Source organism: Gopherus flavomarginatus, chromosome 18, assembly GCF_025201925.1.
Source record: "Gopherus flavomarginatus isolate rGopFla2 chromosome 18, rGopFla2.mat.asm, whole genome shotgun sequence".
Lineage (NCBI taxonomy): Eukaryota > Metazoa > Chordata > Testudines > Testudinidae > Gopherus > Gopherus flavomarginatus.
Window position 1 is genome coordinate 3,689,150 of NC_066634.1, and position 19,141 is coordinate 3,708,290.

The 19,141-nt window shown below is 70.9% G+C and overlaps 1 protein-coding gene across 4 annotated transcripts; it reads left to right on the top strand.

The window, feature by feature from the left end:
* The first annotated feature begins 345 nt into the window (after window positions 1-345).
* CPT1C (carnitine palmitoyltransferase 1C) lies at window positions 346-19,100 on the top strand. 4 transcript variants are annotated; one of them, XM_050927686.1, is made up of 19 exons: window positions 356-453; window positions 3,570-3,732; window positions 5,026-5,165; window positions 6,212-6,383; window positions 6,863-6,964; window positions 8,421-8,558; window positions 8,779-8,856; window positions 10,580-10,687; window positions 10,875-10,959; window positions 11,692-11,887; window positions 12,753-12,941; window positions 14,122-14,227; window positions 14,447-14,563; window positions 14,786-14,950; window positions 17,249-17,383; window positions 17,767-17,919; window positions 18,418-18,531; window positions 18,716-18,808; window positions 18,948-19,100. In XM_050927686.1, the coding sequence occupies exons 2-19, from the start codon at window positions 3,592-3,594 to the stop codon at window positions 19,023-19,025; spliced, it is 2,310 nt and encodes a 769-aa protein (XP_050783643.1). In that variant the 5' UTR covers window positions 356-453; window positions 3,570-3,591; the 3' UTR covers window positions 19,026-19,100. The 4 variants fall into 4 exon arrangements, with proteins under 4 accessions (XP_050783646.1, XP_050783643.1, XP_050783645.1 ...); XM_050927687.1 differs by lacking the exon at window positions 356-453 and adding an exon at window positions 1,389-1,472; XM_050927689.1 differs by lacking the exon at window positions 6,212-6,383 and having other exon boundaries at window positions 346-453.
* Window positions 19,101-19,141: the final 41 nt, after the last annotated feature.

The window sequence follows — 19,141 nt, forward strand, 5'->3', positions numbered from 1 at the left end:
CCCTCCTCCAGCCCCACCCCTCCCCCACCTCCTCTCGCCCCACCCTTCCCCCACTATTACCCCTCTTCTCGCCCCATCCCCGCCCCTCTCCCATTCTCTCCCCCCCCGCACTTCCATCCCTCAGTCCCGCCCCCTCACTCCCGGCTCTGATGCTCCGCGCAGGCTCCAGACACGTGTCCCCCCCCCCGCCCCAGTTCTCCGGGAGGCCCCGGCGCCGCCGCGAACAGCTGGGCGAGGGGCGAGTGGGGCAGGGGGCAGAGGGGCGGGGTAGGGGTGAGGGGGGAGCAGGCTAAAAAGGGGGGGATGGGCTAGCAGGTGGCGAAGGGACAGGAAGGGAGAGGGGAGGGGAGGGGGCAGCAGGGAGGGGCCCGTCCCCAGCCTGGGGGTGGCGGTCTCAGGACGCTGCCAACCGCTTCCAGCGGACACCCCGGCTTGGATCCTGCGGGCAGAAAGGTGAGTGAGGGGCTGGGAGCCAGGACTCCTGGGTTCTCTCTCTGGCTGAAGGGGCGTGGTTAGAGCAGGGAGGATGTTTGGGAGTCAGGACTCCTGGGTTCTCTGTACGGCTGGAGGAGGGGGGAGAGGGGTCTAGTGGTTAGAGCGCGGGGTGGGGTGTTCAGGAGTCAGGACTCCTGGGTTCTCTCTATGGCTGGAAGAGGGGCGAGCGGGGTCTAGTGGTTAGAGAGCGGGGGGGGGCGGAGTGTTTAGGAGTCAGGACTCCTGGGTTCTCTCTCTGGCTGGAGGAGGGGGGAGCGGGGCCTAGTGGTTAGAGCGGTGGGAGGTGGTTTGGGAGCCAGGACTCCTGGGTTCTCTCCCCGGCTCGGGGAGCTGGCAGGCGGTTTGCTTCCCCAGCCCATCGATATCCTTTGAATTGAGATTCCAGCCCCCGGGGGAGCCCGTCTCTCAGGGGCTGATGGGATGTGGGGAGGAGAGGGGGGGCAGCGCTGGGGCCAGGATCCCCAGGGTGAGGGGAGATGCTCCCTGGGCCGTCTGTGATCGATGGGTGCTGAATGCAGGGTGGGGGGGCCAAGATGGGTAGGGGGTTGTAGCGGAGGAGGGGGCTGGGAGCCAGGACTCCTGGGTTCCTTGGGAGCAGTGAAGGGTCTAGTGGGTTGGAGCCTCCCCATTCTAACCCACTAGCCCCCCCGAGCCTGGGAGAGAACCCAGGAGTCCTGGCTCCCAGCCCCTCCCCCCCGCTCTAACCACTAGACCCCACTCCCCTCTCAGAGCCAGGGATGGAACCCAGGCGTCCTGAGTACCAAGGTTCTGCTCTGGCAGCCCGGTATGTTATCTGAGCCCAGGTCCCTTCCTGTGAGTGCGGGGAAGGTCACAGCCCCCAGAGCGTCTCCTGGGAGCCAGGGAGTAAAGGTCCCTGGCTGGGGACGTGTTTCCCAGGCACAACTGAGCAGCTGGCCTCCGAACTCCTGGGTTCTACTCCACCTGTTCCCTCCTTCCCAGCCTCAGTTTCCCCAGAGGTACAGCGAGCCTGCTTTGATCTGCTTAAACTGGGAGGGCTGTGGGGCAGGGACTGCGTGCTGCTGTGGGGCTGGACAGCGCCCGGCCAGTGGAGCCCGTTCTGGGTCAGGGGCTGTGCAGAGTCTGGTGCGATTGGGGGCGGGGGGGGGCTGATCTGGCTTGGGGTGGGGCTGTGAAGTGCCTGGGGGCAGGGTTGGGCTGGGAGCCAGGACTCCTGGGTTCCCTGCCCAGCCCTGTGAGGAGAGTGGGATCTATTGGTTAGAGCTGGGGGGCTGTGGGCAGGACTCCCGGGTTCCATCCCTGGCTCTGGGAGGGGAGTGGGGTCTAGTGGTTAGCGCAGGGGGTAGAGGAGAGACAGGATCTCTTCCTTCCTCCCACTCCCTGGGAGTCTGAGATGTCTCCACCCCCCTCTCCCCACCGTGCTGGGGTGCTGGATTGTGACCTCAGCAGCGCATCAGGGGTGAGGTAATTGTGGAGCTGGGGCTGGACCGGCTGGTGCTGGCAGGTCTGGGTCCGTTGGCAGTGCCCAGGTATGGCAGGTGCCCGTGATACCCCCCCCAGCTCTGTCCGCGGGGAGGGGGCCTCTCTCTGCCCCCCCCCAACCGGCCAGACTCAGGCCAGGAGCTCCCTCTGTGGTGCTGGGGCCAAAGGGCTAACGGGGGATACGCGGGGGGGGGGTGGGGGCAGAGGGCGTTCGGTCCTGGGGCTGGCACCAGGTCCCCGGGTGAGAGGGAGGTTGGTCCGGGGGGGCTGGGGGCAGAGAAGAGGCTGAGGAAAGGGGCAGAAAACGTGCCACAGAGTGAGAGGTGCCGGGAGCCTCAGCTCCGCTGATCCCCACGGGGCAGGTGTGGGGGGGGGCTGAGCCTGGCGGCAGGTCCCTACGCACAGTTCTGTGCCCGTGGGCTCGGCAGCCAGGTTGGGCTGGAGCCAGCCTGTAAATAAGGGGCTGGCTTTGAGCAGGGAGGGGAATGACCCCAGGGACAAGTCCCCAGCGTAGGCGGGATGGGGGGAGTGGTGGAGGTGCAGGGGCTGAGAATTCAGGGACCTCTCTGGAGTGGGGCACAGGGGCTGGGTGTCCAGGGATCCCTCTGGAGTGAAGCACTGGGGGTTGGGTGTCCGGGGACCCCTCTGGGGTGGGTCGTGGGGGCTGGATGTCTGGGGACCCCTCTGGGGTGGGGCTCGGGGGCTGGATATATGGGGACCTCTCTGGGATGGGTTGTGGGGGCTGGGTGTCTGGGGACCCCTCTGGGGTGGGGCGCAGGGCTGGGTATCCAGGGACCCCTCTGGGGTGGGGCACGGGGGCTGGGTATCCAGAGACCCCTCTGGGGTGGGGTGCGGGGGCTGGGTATCCAGAGACCCCTCTGGGGTGGGGCACGGGGGCTGGGTATCCGGGGACCCCTCGGGGTGGGGCATGGGGGCTGGGTGTCCGGGGACCCCTCTGGGGTGGGGCGTGGGGGCTGGGTGTCTGGGGACCCCTCTGGGGTGGGGCGTGGGGCTGGGTATCCAGAGACCCCTCTGGGGTGGGGCGCGGGGGCTGGGTATCCGGGGACCCCTAGGGGTGGGGCATGGGGGCTGGGTGTCCGGGGACCCCTCTGGGGTGGGGCGCGGGGGCTGGATATATGGGGACCTCTCTGGGATGGGTTGTGGGGGCTGGGTGTCTGGGGACCCCTCTGGGGTAGAGCGCGGGGCTGGGTATCCAGGGACCCCTCTGGGGTGGGGCGCGGGGACTGGGTGTCCAGGGACCCCTCTGGGGTGCGGCATGGGGGCTGGGTGTCTGGGGACCCCTCTGGGGTGGGGCGTGGGGCTGGGTATCCAGAGACCCCTCTGGGGTGGGGCGCGGGGGCTGGGTATCCGGGGACCCCTCGGGGTGGGGCGTGGGGGCTGGGTGTCCGGGGACCCCTCTGGGGTGGGGCGCGGGGGCTGGATATATGGGGACCCCTTTGGGGTGGGGCACAGGGGCTGGGTGTCTGAGGCTCTCCCCAGAGCCTTAGGGGGGTTAGTCTCCTGACTCCCAGCCCCCCCTTAGCACCGGGGTAGGACCCAGGCATCCTGGCATGTCAGTGCCCCGCCCGATGGCCCCTCTGTCTCTGCCCCAGCGCCCGCTAGCGCCCCCCAGCCATGGCGGAGGCTCACCAGGCCGTGGCGTTCCAGTTCACGGTCTCGCCCGAGGGGGTCGACCTGCGGCTCAGCCATGCGGCCCTGAAGCAAGTCTACCTGGCCGGCCTGCGCTCCTGGAAGAAGAAAATCACCCGGCTCCGGGTATGGGGGAGACCCCACTGGGGCTGGGGAGGAGCTGTGGGGTCTGACTGTGGGGTGGGAATTGGGGGTGGGGGGGAGCTGAGAGGTCAGAGTGAGGAGCGGGGATCTGGGGAGGAGTTGGGGGGTCAGAGTGAGGAGCGGGGATCTGGGGAGGAGTTGGGGGGGTCAGAGTGAGGAGCGGGGATCTGGGGGGGAGTTGGGGGGGTCAGACTGAGGAGCGGGGATCTGGGGGGAGTGGGGAGGTCAGAGTGAGGAGTGGGGATCTGGGGGGGAGTTGGGGGGGTCAGACTGAGGAGTGGGGATCTGGGGAGGAGTTGGGGGGGTCAGAGTGAGGAATGGGGATCTGGGGGGAGTGGGGGGGTCAGAGTGAGGAATGGGGATCTGGGGGGAGTGGGGGGGTCAGAGTGAGGAATGGGGATCTGGGGGGAGTTGGGGGGTCAGAGTGAGGAGTGGGGATCAGGTGGGACTTGGGGAGGTCAGAGTGAGGAGTGGGGATCTTGGGGGAGTGGGGGGGTCAGAGTGAGGAGCGGGGATCTGGGGGGAGTTGGGGGGGTCAGACTGAGGAGCGGGGATCTGGGGGAAGTTGCGGGGTCAGAGTGAGGAGCGGGGATCTGGGGGGAGTGGGGGGGTCAGAGTGAGGAGCGGGGATCTGGGGGCAGTGGGGAGGTCAGAGTGAGGAGCGGGGATCTGGGGGCAGTGGGGGGGTCAGAGTGAGGAGCGGGGATCTGGGGGCAGTGGGGGGGTCAGAGTGAGGAGCGGGGATCTGGGGGCAGTGGGGGGGTCAGAGTGAGGAGTGGGGATCTGGGGGCAGTGGGGGGGTCAGAGTGAGGAGCGGGGATCTGGGGGGAGTGGGGGGGTCAGAGTGAGGAATGGGGATCTGGGGGGAGTTGGGGGGTCAGAGTGAGGAGCGGGGATCTGGGGGGAGTCGGGGGGTCAGACTGAGGAGTGGGGATCAGGTGGGACTTGGGGAGGTCAGAGTGAGGAGTGGGGATCTTGGGGGAGTGGGGGGGTCAGACTGAGGAGCGGGGATCTGGGGGGAGTTGGGGGGGTCAGAGTGAGGAGCAGGGATCTGGGGAGGAGTTGGGGGGGTCAGAGTGAGGAGTGGGGATCTGGGGGGAGTTGGGGGGGTCAGACTGAGGAGCGGGGATCTGGGGGGAGTTGGGGGGGTCAGAGTGAGGAGCTAGGGGGAGCTGTGGGGTCAGACCCGGGATCAGGGAGCTGGGGGGGAGGAGCTGGGCTCCGGCCTGGCCCTGTGCTGCTTCCCCCCCCGCTGACCCCCATCTCCCCCCACAGAACAGCCTGGTGACGGGCGTGTTCCCCGCCAGCCCGGCCAGCTGGCTGGTCATGGCCGCAGCCATCCTGGCCAGCCAGGCCTCCCGCCTCGACCCCTCCATGGGGCTCATCGGCAAGATCAAGGAGCACCTGCCCGCCAGGTGGGGAGGGGCATGGCCAGGGATAAGTGTGGGGCTGGGGGAGGAAGGAAGGGCTGGGGGGCTCAGGGGCACTGGAGAGGGCACGGGGGGGGTAGGGCCAGGGAGGTGTGTGGGGCTGGGGGGGCTGGGGGAGGAGGGCTTGGGGGGGCAGGGCCAGGGATACGTGTGGGGCTGGGGGGAGGAAGGAAGGGCTGGGGGGCTCAGGGGCACTGGAGAGGGCATGGGGGGCAGGGCCAGGGAGGTGTGTGGGGCTGGGGGAGGAGGGCTTGGGGGGGCAGGGCCAGGGAGGTGTGTGGGGCTGGGGGAGGAGGGCTTGGGGGGGCAGGGCCAGGGATACGTGTGGGGCTGAGGGAGGGAGGCAGGACTGGGGGGCTCTGAGGGGGGGTGGAAGGCCTTTGGGGGGAGGGCCATTGGGTGTGTGGGGCTGAGGGAAGGGGGCTGGGCGGGGGTGTTTGAGGGGGAGGGAGGCTGGGCTGGGGGGCACAGAGGAGGGCAGGGCTGGGGGGCTCGGGGGGCAGGGCCAGGGGGCGTATGGGGCTGAGGAAGGGGGCTGGGCGGGGGTGTTTGAGGGGGAGGGAGGCTGGGCTGGGGGCTTCGGGGGGCAGGGCCAGGAGGCGTATGGGGCTGAGGAAGGGGGCTGGGCGGGGGTGTTTGGGGGGAGGGAGGTGGTGCTGGGGGGCACAGAGGAGGGCAGGGCTGGGGGGCTCGGGGGGCAGGGCCAGGGGGCGTATGGGGCTGAGGAAGGGGGCTGGGCGGGGGTGTTTGGGGGGAGGGAGGTGGTGCTGGGGGGCACAGAGGAGGGCAGGGCTGGGGGGCTCGGGGGGCAGGGCCAGGGGGCGTATGGGGCTGAGGAAGGGGGCTGGGCGGGGGTGTTTGGGGGGAGGGAGGTGGTGCTGGGGGGCACAGAGGAGGGCAGGGCCGGGGGGCGTATGGGGCTGAGGAAGGGAGCTGGGCGGGGGTTTTTGGGGGGAGGGAGGTGGTGCTGGGGTCTCGGGGGGGTCACCAGGAGGGGGTGGCCCCCCGCTGACCCCCCCCGCCCCCCGCAGCGCGTACCTGTCGGAGCCGGCCCGGGCGGGGCTGGGGGCTCTGGCCTTCGCCACCCTGCTGTGGCTGGGGCTGGTGGTGACCATGCGGGGCGCCCTGCGGGCCCTGCTCTGCTACCACGGCTGGATGGGCGAGGAGCACGGCCGCCCCTCCCACGCCACCAAGTGCTGGCTGGTACGTGCGGGGGCCCGGGGGGGCTGGGACGGGACGGGGCCTGGGGGGCTGGGACGTGCCGGGGGCCGGGAGGACGGGTCCCTTCTGGGAGACCCCATGGGGAGGGGCTGGGATGTGCCAGGGGCCCCGGGGCCATGTGTGGGGCTGCTATGTCCTGAGGCTGCGGGGGGTGGGGGCTGGTCCCTTCTGGGGGGCCCCATGCGGGGCTGGGGGGCTGCGATGGGCCACAGGGGGTGCCCCCATGCTGCTGCGGCTCAGACCTGGCATGTACCATGGTGGAGGGGGCAGGAGCTAGGATGGGGGGACTGAAACTATCTGGGGGGGCAGGGACCGAGCTGGGCGGTGCCGGGGGGCTGGGGAGGGGGGAAGGCTTGGAACCGAGTGCCCCCAGCCTGGGCGTGTCCTTGGCAGGCTCGGGGGGGGGCGGGGAGGCTCTCTCCCCAGCTGGCCGGTTTGGGGTCACTGCTCTGCCCCCCCAGGCGCTGGTGAAGATCTTTGCCGGCCGCAGGCCCATGCTGTACAGCTACCAGGCATCCCTGCCACGGCTCCCTGTGCCCCCCATCAGGGACACGGTGCAGCGGGTGAGTGACCGGGGGGGGGGGAGAATCTAGGGAAGTGGGGTCTGGGTCCTCGGAGTGGGGCTGGTGGCTAGGGGGAATCCTGGGGGGAGTCTGGGCCACCATAGGGGCTGGAGGGGGGGGGGAGTTGGGGGGTCCTGGGAAGGGGGGTTCTGGGGGACTGGTGCTGGTGGAGGGGGAGTCCTGGGGGGGTCTGGGCCCCCCTGGGGGCTGGAAGGGGGGAAGTTGGGGGGTCCTGGGAAGGTGGGCTCTGGGGGACTGGTGCTGGTGGAAGGGGAATCCTGGGGGGGGTCTGGGCCCCCCTGGGGGCTGGAGGGGGGGAGTTGGGGGGTCCTGGGAAGGGGGGTTCTGGGGGACTGGTGCTAGTGGAGGGGGAGTCCTGGGGGGAGTCTGGGCCCCCTTGGGGGCTGGAGGGGGGGAAGTTGGGGGGTCCTGGGAAGGTGGGCTCTGGGGGACTGGTGCTGGTGGAAGGGGAATCCTGGGGAGGGTCTGGCCCCTCTGGGGGCTGGAGGGGGGAAGTTGGGGGGTCCTGGGAAGGGGGGTTCTGGGGGACTGGTGCTGGTGGAAGGGGAATCCTGGGGAGGGTCTGGCCCCCCTGGGGGCTGGAGGGGGGGAGTTGGGGGGTCCTGGGAAGGGGGGTTCTGGGGGACTGGTGCTAGTGGAGGGGGAGTCCTGGGGGGGGTCTGGGCCCCCCTGGGGGCTGGAGGGGGGGAAGTTGGGGGGTCCTGGGAAGGGGGGTTCTGGGGGACTGGTGCTGGTGAAGGAGGAGTCCTGGGGAGGGTCTGGGCCCCCCTGGGGGCTGGAGCGGGGGGAAGTTGGGGGGTCCTGGGAAGGGGGGTTCTGGGGGACTGGTGCTGGTGAAGGAGGAGTCCTGGGGGGGTCTGGGCCCCCCTGGGGGCTGGAGGGGGGGAAGTTGGTGGGGCCTGGGAAGGGGGGTTCTGGGGGACTGGTGCTGGTGGAGGGGGAGTCCTGGGGGGAGTCTGGGCCGCCCTGGGGGCTGGAGGGGGGGAAGTTGGTGGGGCCTGGGAAGGGGGGTTCTGGGGGACTGGTGCTGGTGGAGGGGGAGTCCTGGGGGGAGTCTGGGCCGCCCTGGGGGCTGGAGGGGGGAAGTTGGGGGGTCCTGGGAAGGGGGGTTCTGGGGGACTGGTGCTGGTGGAGGGGGAGTCCTGGGGGGAGTCTGGGCCGCCCTGGGGGCTGGAGCGGGGGGAAGTTGGGGGGTCCTGGGAAGGGGGGTTCTGGGGGACTGGCGCTGGTGGAGGGGGAGTCCTGGGGGGAGTCTGGGCCGCCCTGGGGGCTGGAGGGAGGGAAGTTGGGGGGTCCTGGGAAGGGGGGTTCTGGGGGACTGGCGCTGGTGGAGGAGGAGTTCTGGGGGGCACATGGGGAGACGCTGGGGGGCTGGGGGCAGTTGAGCTGACATTCCCTGGTTTGGGGGGTCTCCCCCCGGCTTTGGCCCCCCCAGTACCTGGAGTCAATGCGCCCCCTGCTGTCGGACTCGCACTTCCAGCGCACGGCCGCCCTGGGCCGGGACTTCGAGCGCTCGCTGGGCCCCCGTCTGCAGTGGTACCTGAGCCTCAAGTCCTGGTGGGCCACCAACTACGTGAGTGAGCCGGGCTGGGGGGGCACCATGCCCTGGGGGGGCTCAGTGGGGGGCTCTGCTGTGAGGGGGTGGGGGCTCAGTGGGGGGAGCACCGTGCTGCTCTGGGGGGGCTCAGAAGGCAGGGGTTGTGCTGTGAGGGGCTGGGGGCTCAGTGGGGGGGTTGTGCTGCAAGAGGCGAGTGGGGGGGTCTCTGACTCCCTTTACCCTTGTCCCCCCCCAGGTGAGCGACTGGTGGGAAGAATACGTTTACCTGCGGGGCCGGGGCCCCCTGATGGTTAACAGCAACTACTATGCCATGGTAAGTCCTTTGGGGGGGGTGTATGGGGGCCCCCCCCCTGTACCCTGCTCTGGCCCCGTGGGGGGCGTACGGGGGCCCTGCTCCCTGTACCCTGCTCTGGCCCCGTGGGGGGCGTACGGGGGCCCCCCTCCCTGTACCCTGCTCTGGCCCCGTGGGGGGTGTACGGGGGTCCCCCTCTCTGTACCCTGCTCTGGCCCCGTGGGGGGCGTATGGGGGCCCTGTTCCCTGTACCCTGCTCTGGCCCCGTGGGGGGCGTACGGGGGCCCCCCTCCCTGTACCCTGCTCTGGCCCCGTGGGGGGCGTACGGGGGCCCCCCTCCCTGTACCCTGCTCTGGCCCCGTGGGGGGTGTATGGGGGCCCCCCCTCCCTGTACCCTGCTCTGGCCCCGTGGGGGGTGTATGGGGGCCCTGTTCCCTGTACCCTGCTCTGGCCCCGTGAGGGGCGTACGGGGGTCCCCCTCTCTGTACCCTGCTCTGGCCCCGTGGGGGGGTGTACAAGGCCCCCCTCCCTGTACCCTGCTCTGGCCCCGTGGGGGGTGTATGGGGGCCCTGTTCCCTGTACCCTGCTCTGGCCCCGTGGGGGGCGTACGGGGGCCCCCCTCCCTGTACCCTGCTCTGGCCCCGTGGGGGGCGTACGGGGGTCCCCCTCTCTGTACCCTGCTCTGGCCCCGTGGGGGGGCATATGGGGGCCCCCTCCCTGTACCCTGCTCTGGCCCCGTGGGGGGCATATGGGGGTCCCCCTCCCTGTACCCTGCTCTGGCCCCATGGGGGGGCATATGGGTCCCCCCTCCCTGTACCCTGCTGTGGCCCCGTGGGGGGGCGTACGGGGGCCCCCCTCCCTGTACCCTGCTCTGGCCCCGTGGGGGGTGTATGGGGGCCCTGTTCCCTGTACCCTGCTCTGGCCCCGTGAGGGGCGTACGGGGGTCCCCCTCTCTGTACCCTGCTCTGGCCCCGTGGGGGGGTGTACAAGGCCCCCCTCCCTGTACCCTGCTCTGGCCCCGTGGGGGGCGTACGGGGGCCCCCCTCCCTGTACCCTGCTCTGGCCCCATGGGGGGGCATACGGGGCCCCCCTCCCTGTACCCTGCTCTGGCCCCGTGGGGGGCGTACGGGGGTCCCCCTCTCTGTACCCTGCTCTGGCCCCATGGAGGGGCATACGGGGCCCCCCTCCCTGTACCCTGCTCTGGCCCCGTGGGGGGCGTACGGGGGTCCCCCTCCCTGTACCCTGCTCTGGCCCCGTGGGGGGCGTACGGGGGCCCCCCTCCCTGTACCCTGCTCTGGCCCCGTGGGGGGTGTATGGGGGCCCCCGTTCCCTGTACCCTGCTCTGGCCCCGTGGGGGGCGTACGGGGGTCCCCCTCTCTGTACCCTGCTCTGGCCCCGTGGGGGGCGTACGGGGGCCCCCCTCTCTGTACCCTGCTCTGGCCCCGTGGGGGAGCATATGGGGGCCCCCCTCCCTGTACCCTGCTGTGGCCCCGTGGGGGGTGTATGGGGGCCCTGCTCCCTGTACCCTGCTCTGGCCCTGTGGGGGGCGTATGGGGGCCCCCCTCCCTGTACCCTGCTCTGGCCCCGTGGGGGGTGTATGGGGGCCCTGTTCCCTGTACCCTGCTCTGGCCCCGTGGGGGGGTGTACGAGGCCCCCCTCCCTGTACCCTGCTCTGGCCCCATGGGGGGCATACGGGGGTCCCCCATGTATAGCCTGGTCCCTAACCCCCTTCTCCCCCCCTCAGGATTTCCTGTACGTCACCCCGACCCCCCTGCAGGCCGCCCGGGCAGGGAACGTGGTCCACGCCCTGCTGCTCTATCGGCGTCTGCTGAACCGCGAGCAGATCAAACCGGTGAGGGGGGGCGGGGGGGCATCCGACGGGGGGCGCCTGGCCAAGAAGGGGCAGTCGGGGGCAGAGAGGGGAGGGGCCTCGGCGGGGGGCTGTGCCATGAGGGGGGTGGGTCTCCCCTGGCATGGGGCAGGGGGCTGCATTATGGGGGGGGCTCTCAGGGGTGATTGACTCCCTCCCTGCCCCCCAGCTGATGATCCAGGGCACCCTGCCCATGTGCTCTGCGCAGTACGAACGCATGTTCAACACCACCCGTGTCCCTGGAGTGGAGGCAGGTAGGACCCCCCCGGCCCCCCTCCCCGGTGAGGGGGGGGTCACATCCCACTGAACCCCTGGGATGAAAGCTTTGCACCAGATTAAATACCTTGGAGATAGCAAGTACACCCCCTCTTACCGCTGAGGTGCCTTGGACTGGGGTGAGCCCCAGAGGGGGGTGGGTGGCCTAGTGGGGGGGGGCTCAGAGAGGGGTGATCCCCCCAGGGAGAAGCTGGGGGGGTCCCAGAGTGCGATGAGCCCCAGTGAGAGGGGTAGGGAGCCCAGTGCAGGGGGGCTCAGAGAGGGGTGGCCCCCCAGGAAGAGGCTGAGTGAACCCAGTGGGGGGTCTCAGAGTGGGGTGACCCCCGCAGGGAAGGGCAGGTGACCCAGTGGGGGCTCAGAGTGGGGTGACCCCCAGAGAGATGAGGGGACCCAGTGTCGGGGGGGTCTCAGAGGGGGATGACCCCCAAAGAAGGTTGAGGGGCCCAGTGGGGGGTCTCAGAGTAGGGTGGCCCCTAGAGAAGGGTGAGGGGCCCGGGGGGGGCTCAGAGAGGGGTGGACCCCCAGGGAGAGGCTGAGGGAACCCAGTGGGAGGGTCTCAGAGAGGGGTGGGGGGATCTCTGGGGGGGCTGGATGTTAACTGGGGTGGGCTGCTGCAGGAGGGGAGGGATTGGTGCCGGGTGTTTTGCCTGGGGTGGGGATGGCCAAGGGGCGGCCCCCCCGCCTGGCCCCCACACCCCGCTCCCCCCCAGATTCACTGCAGCACCGGCAGGACAGCCGGCACATCGCTGTTTTCCATGCCGGCCGCTTCTTTCGCGTGGGGCTGTACCATGGGGGGCAGCTGCTGGGCCCCCGCGAGCTGCAGGCCCAGTTCCAGCGGATCCTGGATGACCCCGTGCCCCCCGCGCCCGGCGAGGAGACCCTGGCTGCCCTGACCGCCGGGCCCCGGTGAGAGCGGGGGGGGGGGGGGCAATGGGCAGGGTGGGACCCAGGGGGATGGGAACGGGGGGGGCAATGGGCAGGATGGGACCTAGGGGGATGGGAACGGGGGGGGGCAATGGGCAGGGTGGGACCTAGGGGGATGGGAACAGGGGGGGGAATGGGCAGGGTGGGACCTAGGGGGATGGGAATGGGGGGGGCAATGGGCAGGGTGGGACCTAGGGGGATGGGAACGGGGGGGGCAATGGGCAGGATGGGACCAAGGGGGATGGGAACGGGGGGGGCAATGGGCAGGGTGGGACCTAGGGGGATGGGAACGAGGGGGGGCAATGGGCAAGGTGGGACCTAGGGGGATGGGAACGGGGGGGGGGAATGGGCAGGATGGGACTTAGGGGGATGGGAACGGGGGGGCAATGGGCAGGGTGGGACCTAGGGGGATGGGAACTGAGGAGGCAGGGGGGGATGGGACCTATGGGGGTGGGGGCAGGTGGGGGGGACCTGGGGGATGGGAACCGGGGAGGCAGGGGGGGATGGGACCTATGGGGGTGTGGGCAGGTGGGGGGGACCTGGGGGATGGGAACTGAGGAGGCAGGGGGGGATGGGACCTGTGGGGGGGACCTGGGGGATGGGAACCAGGGAGGCAGGGGGGGATGGGACCTATGGGGGTGTGGGCAGGTGGGGGGGACATGGGGGATGGGAACAGGGGGGCGGGGGGGACCAGGGAGAGGGACAGGAGACAAGCGGAGGGTGCACTAGGCAGGTGCTGGTGGAAGGGTGAATGGGAGCTGACGGGGGCAAAGGGGGATGTGGGCACCCAGTGGGGCAGGGGAGGGGGAGGGGCAGCACTGGCTGGGCTGAACGCCCCCCACCACAGGGAGCCATGGGCCCGGGCCCGCCGGACGTACTTCGGGTCGGGCCGGAACCAGGAGTCGCTCCGGGCGGTGGAACGAGCTGCCTTTTTCCTCACGCTGGACACCACGGAGCAGGGGCTGCTGGGCCCCGAGCCGGGCCGGGCGCTGGATCGATACGCCAAGGCCCTGCTGCACGGGCAGTGCCACGACAGGTGGGGGACCCCGCCCCCCTGAGCCCCCCCCACCTGCTACGCCAAGGCCCTGCTGCACGGGCAGTGCCACGACAGGTGGGGGACCCCGCCCCCCTGAACCCCCCCACCTGCTACGCCAAGGCCCTGCTGCATGGGCAGTGCCACGACAGGTGGGGGACCCCACCCCCCGAACCGCCCCCCACTCCCTCCCGACCCGCTACGCCAAGGCCCTGCTGCACGGGCAGTGCCACGACAGGTGGGGGACCCCACCCCCCCGACCCCCCCCACCTGCTACGCCAAGGCCCTGCTGCACGGGCAGTGCCACGACAGGTGGGGGACCCTGCCCCCCGAACCGCCCCCCCACTCCCTCCCGACCCGCTATGCCAAGGCCCTGCTGCACGGGCAGTGCCACGACAGGTGGGGGACCCCCCCCCCCTGAACCCCCCCCTCCTGCTACGCCAAGGCCCTGCTGCATGGGCAGTGCCACGACAGGTGGGGGACCCTGCCCCCCGAACCGCCCCCCCACTCCCTCCCGACCCGCTATGCCAAGGCCCTGCTGCATGGGCAGTGCCACGACAGGTGGGGGACCCCGCCCCCCTGAGCCCCCCCCACCTGCTACGCCAAGGCACTGCTGCACGGGCAGTGCCACGACAGGTGGGGGACCCCCCCCCCGACCTGCTACGCGAACGCCCTGCTGCACGGGCAGTGCCATAACAGGTGGGGAACCCCGGCCCACCCCAAGCCCTTCCCTGACCTTCCAACTCTCCCCCCGACCTGCTCCACCTGAAGACTCCCCCCCAGTCCTGCCAGCCTCCTCCCTGGCAGCTCCCGTGAGATCCCCCCCCACGAATAACCCCCGTTTCCCTCCCCAGGTCCCCTATGACAGGTGGGTGGGGGTGGCAGCCCCCAGCCGTTCTGGCCCCCCCCAACTCCCACCGATTACCCCCAGGCCCCAGTACCTCCCAGCTCCTCCCACCTTCCCTGCCCCCACTCTCCAGGACCACCAGCAGGGAGGTGCCCCCCCCCCAAGGACTCCCGCAATCCCCCCGTCACTCCAGGGCCCCTCCTTGGTCTCCATGGTGGGGGGACCCTGCAGCGCCCCCCTCCCCTTCCTTCCCTGGACCCCGGCTGGCCTGCCTGCCCCCAGCCATGCACCCCCCTCCCCAGGTCTGGGCCTCACCCTGTGGCTGCCCCCTTGCAGGTGGTTTGACAAATCCTTCACCCTGATCGTCTTCCGCAACGGCAAGATTGGCCTGAACGCGGAGCACTCCTGGGCCGACGCCCCCATCATGGGCCACCTCTGGGAGGTACACCCGGATGCCTGGGTTCCCTCCCCACTCCGGGGGGTGGGGTGGGGGAGCTGGGAGGCTGGATGTCTGGGTTCCCTCCAAACTCCGGGGGGCAGGGTGGGGGAGCTGGGAGCCTGGATGCCTGGGTTCCCTCCCCATTTCAGGGGTTAGGGTGGGGGAGGTGGGAGCCCGGACACCTGGGTTCTCAGCTGCCTGTGTCTCCCCCATCGCCCGCAGTACACGCTGGCCACAGACGTCTTCCAGCTGGGCTACGGCGTGGACGGTCACTGCAAGGGGGAGCTGGACCCCAGCATCCCCCCACCCCAAAAACTGCAGTGGGAGATCCCCGAGGAGGTGAGCCGGGGTGGGGCCTGGGCACAGGAGGGGCTGAGGGTGGGGGGTTTAGAGGGGGAGGGAAGGGGGCTGGTCTCAAAGGAGGATGGAGCCAAAATAATGTGGGGGTGGGGCGTGGGATAGGGGTGGAGCCAAAGGAATGGGGGCGGGGCCTGGGCAAGGCAGCGGGGGGCATTTGGGGGCAGGTCTCTGGTCTGACACCCGCCCCCTCCGCCCCCCTAGTGCCGGCAGGTGATCCAGGGCTCCCTGCGGGCGGCCCAGGCCCTGGCCGACGACGTCGATTTCCACACGTTCGCCTTCAAGGACTTCGGCAAGGGGCTGATGAAGAAATGTCGCACCAGCCCCGACAGCTTCATCCAGCTGGCCCTGCAGCTGGCGCACTTCCGGGTACGGCCCTGCCCCACGGCCAGCCCCAGCCCCACGGCCAGCCCCTGCCCCACAGCCTGCCCCACGGCCAGCCCCTGCCCCACAGCCTGCCCCACGGCCTGCCCCAGCCCCACGGCCTGCCCCAGCCTGCCCCACGGCCTGCCCCGGCCCCGACAGCTTCATCCAGCTGGCCCTGCAGCTGGCACACTTCTGGGTACGGCCCTGCCCCATGGCCAGCCCCAGCCCCACAGCCTGCCCCACGGCCAGCCCCTGCTCCACAGCCTGCCCCAGCCTGCCCCACGGCCAGCCCCTGCTCCACAGCCTGCCCCACGGCCTGCCCCAGCCCCACAGCCTGCCCCACGGCCAGCCCCTGCTCCACAGCCTCCCCCGGCCCCGACAGCTTCATCCAGCTGGCCCTGCAGCTGGCGCACTTCCGGGTACGGCCCTGCCCCACGGCAAGCCCCAGCCCCACAGCCTGCCCCACGGCCAGCCCCACGGCCTGCCCCAGCCCCACAGCCTGCCCCAGCCTGCCCCAGCCCCACGGCCTGCCCCAGCCCCACAGCCTGCCCCACGGCCAGCCCCTGCTCCACAGCCTGCCCCACGGCCTGCCCCAGCCCCATGGCCAGCCCCTGCTCCACAGCCTGCCCCACGGCCTGCCCCACGGCCAGCCCCTGCTCCACAGCCTGCCCCACGGCCTCCCCCAGCCCCACAGCCTGCCCCACGGCCAGCCCCTGCTCCACAGCCTCCCCCGGCCCCGACAGCTTCATCCAGCTGGCCCTGCAGCTGGCGCACTTCCAGGTACGGCCCTGCCCCACGGCCAGCCCCAGCCCCACAGCCTGCCCCACGGCCTGCCCCAGCCCCACAGCCTGCCTCAGCCTGCCCCACGGCCAGCCCCAGCCCCACAGCCTGCCCCACGGCCTGCCCCTGCTCCACAGCCTGCCCCAGCCTGCCCCACGGCCAGCCCCGGCTCCACAGCCTGCCCCAGCCCCACAGCCTGCCCCACGGCCAGCCCCTGCTCCACAGCCTCCCCCGGCCCCGACAGCTTCATCCAGCTGGCTCTGCAGCTGGCGCACTTCCGGGTACGGCCCTGTCCCACGGCCAGCCCCAGCCCCACAGCCTGCCCCACGGCCAGCCCCTGCTCCACAGCCTGCCCGACGCCCAGCCCCTGCTCCACAGCCTGCCCCACGGCCTGCCCCAGCCCTACAGCCTGCCCCAGCTTCACAGCCTGCCCCAACCTGCCCCACGGCCAGCCCCTGCTCCACAGCCTGCCCCACAGCCTGCCCCATGGCCAGCCCCTGCTCCACAGCCTGCCCCTGCTCCACACCCTGCCCCACGGCCTGCCCAAGCCCCACGGCCAGCCTCTGCTCCACAGCCTCCCCCGGCCCTGACAGCTTCATCCAGCTGGCCCTGTAGCTGGCACACTTCCGGGTACAGCCCTGCCCCATGGCCAGCCCCAGCCCCACAGCCTGCCCCACGGCCTGCCCCTGCTCAACAGCCTGCCCCGGCCCCAACAGCTTCATCCAGCTGGCCCTGAAGCTGGCGCACTTCCGGGTACGGCCCTGCCCCACGGCCTGCCCCAGCCCCACGGCCAGCCCCTGCTCCACAGCCTGCCCCGGCCTGCCCCACGGCCAGCCCCTGCTCCACAGCCTGCCCCACGGCCTGCCCCAGCCCCACAGCCTGCCCCGGCCTGCCCCACGGCCAGCCCCAGCCCCACAGCCTGCCCCACGGCCAGCCCCAGCCCTACGGCCAGCCCCTGCTCCACAGCCTGCCCCACGGCCAGCCCCTGCTCCACAGCCTGCCCCGGCCCCAACAGCTTCATCCAGCTGGCCCTGCAGCTGGCGCACTTCCGGGTACGGCCCTGCCCCATGGCCAACCCTTGCCCCACAGCCTGCCCCGGCCTGCCCCAGCCCCACAGCCTGCCCCACGGCCAGCCCCAGCCCTACGGCCAGCCCCTGCTCCACAGCCTGCCCCACGGCCAGCCCCAGCCCTACGGCCAGCCCCTGCTCCACAGCCTGCCCCACGGCCAGCCCTTGCCCCACAGCCTGCCCCAGCCCTGATGGCTTTATCCAACTGGCCCTGCAGCTGGCGCACTTCTGGCTACAGCCCGGCACCATGACCAGCCTCAGCCCCATGGCTTGTCCCGTGCCCCCACCCTATGGCCTGCCCCAGCCCCAGCCCCAACGGCTTCATCCAGCTGGCCCGGCAGCTGGTGCAGTTCCAGATACGGCCCTGCCCACGGCCTGAGCGTGCCCCCCCAGAGGGGCCATGTCCCAGTGCCGGGCAAGGGGTCCCCATCTAAGCCCCCCCTTTCCCCCGCAGGACAAAGGGAAGTTCTGCCTGACCTATGAGGCCGCCATGACGCGGCTGTTCCGCGAGGGACGCACGGAGACCGTCCGCTCCTGCTCCATCGAGTCCTGCAACTTCGTCCGCGCCATGACGGACTCTGCCCAGAGCGTGAGTGGGGGGAGCAGGGGCCTCCCACCTCGGGGGACCCAGCCGCAAAAGCGGGACGGAGGCTGTGGGGGAGGGGTGAAGGGGGCAGGGGAGTCTGGGGGGAGCCGCCCGTCTGGATGAGTCAAGGCCCCCCCCCCCACCGCTTCCGGGGCCAACTTCCAGGGGGTTCCCGCCGGTGGGAGAGGCAGGTGGTGGAGCCAGGGGGCAGCATCCGGCGCCCCCGAACGCAGTGCGGAGAGAACTGCCAGTGCCGCCTTCCCCGGCGCTCCCCGAGCCTCTGCCCGGCCAGTGCTCTGCCCCCAAAGCCCTCGGCTTATCCCCAGCGTCGTGCCAGCTGCCTTTGGTCCTTCCCCTCTCGCTCCCGCGTCCGTCCGTCCCCCCAGGCTGCCCAGCGCCTGGCCCTGTTCCGAGTGGCGGCCGCCAAGCACCAGACCCTGTACCGCCGGGCCATGATGGGCGCGGGCATCGACCGCCACCTCTTCTGCCTCTATGTGGTCTCCAAGTACCTGGGTGTGGACTCCCCCTTCCTCAGGGAGGTACGTGGGTGTGGGGGGGTGCTCTGGGGTGGGGCAATCCCCAGGAGGGGGTGGGGCTTGGGGCACAGGGGTGGGGCTTGAAGGGGGAGTGGCAATCTCGAAGAGGGGGCGGGGTTTGGGGCACAGGGGTGGGGTAATTTCTAGGAGGGGCAGGGTTTAGGGGTACAGGGGCAGGGCAGTCTCTGGGCAGAACTTGGGAGACCAAGGCGGTGGGGTGATCTCAGGGAGGGGGTGTGGCTTGGGGACCCAGGAGGTGGGACTTGGGGTACCAGAGGGGCAGGCCTTGAAGAGGAGAGGCAATCACAAGGGGGGGTGCGGTGGGCACAGACTGGGAGGATCCAGAGGGCAGGGCTGGGTGTGTGGGGTGGGGGTCCACGGGTGGAGCTTGAAGCAGGAAGGGGTGGGCCTTGCAGAAGGGGGTGGGTCTTTTGGGGGTAGGGCGATCAGGACTGTGCCCCCCCCAACCCTGCCCCCGCTCCCCCCGGCCTTGCCTTGCAGGTGCTGTCAGAGCCATGGGGCCTGTCAACCAGCCAGACCCCCATCCAGCAGCTCGAGCTCTTCGACCTCAAGAACCACCCCGACTACATCTCCTGCGGGGGTGGCTTCGGGCCAGTGAGTGCCAGATGCCTGGGTTCTCTCCCAGCTCGGGGAGGGGAGCGGGGTCTAGTGGTGGGAGCAGAGGTTTGGGAGGCAGGACTCCTCAGTTCTCTCCCAGGCTCTGGGAGGGGGGAGCAGGGTCTAGTGGTTAGAGCAGGGAGGGGTGGGCACCAGGACTCCTGGGTTCTCTGCCCCCCAGGTGGACAATAACGGCTACGGGGTGTCATACATCATCATCGGTGAAGACCTCATCACGTTTCACATCTCCTGCAAGTTCTCTAGCACCGAGACGGTGAGTGGAGGCCAGGGATGGCGGGGGGAGGCAGGGGGCAGCCTGTTTGCCGCCCCCCCGTCTATCCCTCCCTAACCCCCACCCCTGGCAATAACCTCTTCCCCGCCCCCCCAGCTAACCCATCCCGTCTTCCCCCCAGGACGCTCACCGCTTCGGGGCCAACATCCGGACGGCTCTGCTTGACCTCCGGGCTCTCTTCAACCTGCCCCTCAAGTAGCCTGAAGATATGCTGCGGGCGGGGGGGGCAGCTGGATTTTCCCCCCACCCCAATAAAGCTTATGGGGCACAGAGACCCTGCTAGGGCATGGGCTGTGTTTGTGTTCAGAGCCCCCC

Excerpts from the sequence above, each read along its gene's own strand:
- CPT1C (XM_050927686.1), top strand. The coding sequence starts at position 3,592 with ATGGCGGAGGCTCACCAGGCCGTGGCGTTCCAGTTCACGGTCTCGCCC. Across the intron at positions 8,559-8,778 it reads CCTGGTGGGCCACCAACTAC|GTGAGCGACTGGTGGGAAGA; the intron begins GTGAGTGAGCCG and ends GTCCCCCCCCAG. Across the intron at positions 10,960-11,691 it reads TGTCCCTGGAGTGGAGGCAG|ATTCACTGCAGCACCGGCAG; the intron begins GTAGGACCCCCC and ends GCTCCCCCCCAG.